The sequence below is a fragment of the Plasmodium reichenowi genome, chromosome 2, assembly GCF_001601855.1.
Source record: "Plasmodium reichenowi strain SY57 chromosome 2, whole genome shotgun sequence".
In the NCBI taxonomy this organism is placed as follows: Eukaryota; Apicomplexa; class Aconoidasida; order Haemosporida; family Plasmodiidae; genus Plasmodium; species Plasmodium reichenowi.
This window is the reverse complement of record NC_033647.1, coordinates 257,660-260,159: the sequence shown is the minus strand read 5'-3', so window position 1 is coordinate 260,159 and position 2,500 is coordinate 257,660. Positions and strand designations below refer to the sequence as shown.

The window sequence follows — 2,500 nt, the reverse complement described above, 5'->3', positions numbered from 1 at the left end:
TAGGAGGGACTATTATTATTTCCATTTTTTAAAAGCACATTGTAATTTTTTTCATTTTTTAAATTTAAGCAGTCATAAAATATTCTCACATTACTAATATACAATATTATAAATGTGTAAAAGAACATACTTATCTTTTTTTCATTGTGTAAACTTAGAAAATGCTGAAAAATCATTTTAACATATGTTACCAGGAGAAGCTCGAACAGCTACCCATAGTGTGCTGAACAAATATAATAAGCGATGTTTAAAAATGTGAAATAAGTTGATAAGAAAAAGAAATATATATATATGTAAATATATATATATATATATATATATATATATTTATTTATTTTATGATGTATTAATATGTATAATATATATATTATTTCCTTTACAGAGAAATAAATAAATAAATATTATATATTATATATATATATATATATATTATATAATATATATGTTGACCCAATTTAGCTAGCTAATTCATTTAAAAAAAAAAAAAAAAAAAAGAGAACAATATTTTTGTGTTAATTTTTGTATACACGTATGATCTTATATAAACATTCACATTATTACACATAAACTACTAACAAATTAGGAGTCACATTTATATTTCATATAAAAAATATACATAATTAATATGATATATATATATATATATATATATTTATTTATTTTATTATAGTTATATTGTAATTCTTATATGTTTTATGTACATAGTAATTTGATTAAATATATTATACAATACCTTTTATAATTTAAAAAAAAAAAAAAAAAAAGTAAAAGAATTACATATTTTTTTCATTTGAATTTTAAATAAGGTAATAAATGGTTATAAAAATAAGTAAATAAAAAAATATAAATATTAATAAATACAAATATAATTAAATATATATATATATATGATTTAAAAAATAATAATATATGAACACTAAATAGTATAATATTAAACAATATATAAAAATTATTTTTCGAATACATGTAACATTCTCTATATATATGTACATACATAAATATATGAACATTTTTATAAAGAGGTAACATTATATAAATAATAACTATATTAATTCTTAATAATAAAATTTTTTTTTTCTCCATGTATTATATATATATATATATATATGGGACACATTTTAACAAAGAAGAAATATATATATTTTTTATTGTTTATTATTTTTTTCTATATAATCTATAGCATCTTGAACTGTGTTAATTTTCAAAGCATCTTGATCAGAAATAGTAACATTAAACTTTTCTTCAAGTGCCATAATTAATTCAACGAGGTCTAAACTATCAGCCCCCAAATCCTACACATAAAAAAAAAAAATATATATATATAAATATATATATATATATATATATATATATAATATACCTAATTTATGTATATACATTTTTAATATTTATTAAATGTGTACACATACACATTTTTAAACATTCTTGTGCATCATTTTATTTTTTTGTACCTTGGTAAAATTTGAGTTCATTTGTATTTTGTCTTCTTCTACTGATAATTGCTTTGATATAATTTTTTTAATATCATCAAAAGTACTTTTTAAAGAGCTAGGTGGGTTTTTATTTTTTATCAAATTGTAATCATTTTTTCTATTTAAAAAATTCACTTGGTTGCTTCTTTTCTTTTTTAATATTTGTAAGGACACTCCATCTTTTTGTGTATTTTTAAAAGCTAAAATGAAAAATAAAAATATGTAAATGAAAATATAAGAATATAAAAAAAAAAAAAATTTAAGAATATGAAAAAAAAAAAAAATAAGTATATGAAACTGTAAAAATATATATACACATATATATATATATATATATATATATATATATAACTATTAAAATTTATATGTCATCATTTTTATCTTGAAAAAAAAAAAAAATTATGTTACACCAAAATATAGCTGGCTTTTAAATATTCATATACATAAAAATACCGTTAACATAATATAGAAAAATTATACAAAGTAATAAGATCTTCATTTTAAGAAAATATGTTTCTATTATTATTATTTTTTTTTAATGTTATTATATATGTACTTTTAAAGTGTACTTATATATATATATATATATATATTAATTGTATTTATATGTTTGTATTTTTTCTTTTTTTTTTCTTTTATGGACGTGAATATGTACTTCAAACAATAAAAAAAAAATATATAATACTCTTTTACAATGTTATATTTGACAAGGGGGAAAAAAAAAGTACACAAACATAGGATAATACGACAAACATTATATATATATATATAACAAAAAAGAAGATACCTGTTTTTCAATATGATATTATAATATGTGTAAAATATAAAACAAAAACATATGGTTAAAAAAATGAAGAAATAGTATCCATATATTAATAATTAATATATATATATATATATATTTTTTTTTTTTTTTTTTTGGTAAAATTTTTTTTTTTTTATTTTATCATAAAATTTTTTTTTTTTAAATTTATTTTTATTTAATTAAAAAAAAAAAAAAAACTCTTTTTTATTTTTTTTCCCTTTTT

General features: G+C 15.9%; 2 protein-coding genes across 2 annotated transcripts in view; both read right to left on the bottom strand.

Moving 5' to 3' along the window:
- The window catches only part of PRSY57_0207500 (ribosome-recycling factor, putative), a gene marked incomplete at both ends in the record, with an annotated part of 1,470 nt that extends 1,294 nt beyond the window's left edge, over positions 1 to 176 (bottom strand). Inside the window, one exon of the mRNA XM_012905511.2 lies at positions 1 to 176. This exon is cut by the window's left edge and continues 1,294 nt beyond it. Within this exon, the coding sequence (XP_012760965.2) occupies positions 1 to 176 (176 nt within the window).
- Positions 177 to 1,145: 969 nt separating this feature from the next.
- PRSY57_0207400 (acyl carrier protein) lies at positions 1,146 to 1,971 on the bottom strand (the record flags this gene model as incomplete). The annotated part of the gene is made up of 3 exons (XM_012905510.1): positions 1,146 to 1,292; positions 1,452 to 1,672; positions 1,926 to 1,971. 3 exons carry the CDS (start codon positions 1,969 to 1,971, stop codon positions 1,146 to 1,148), a joined length of 414 nt encoding a protein of 137 aa, XP_012760964.1.
- Positions 1,972 to 2,500: the final 529 nt, after the last annotated feature.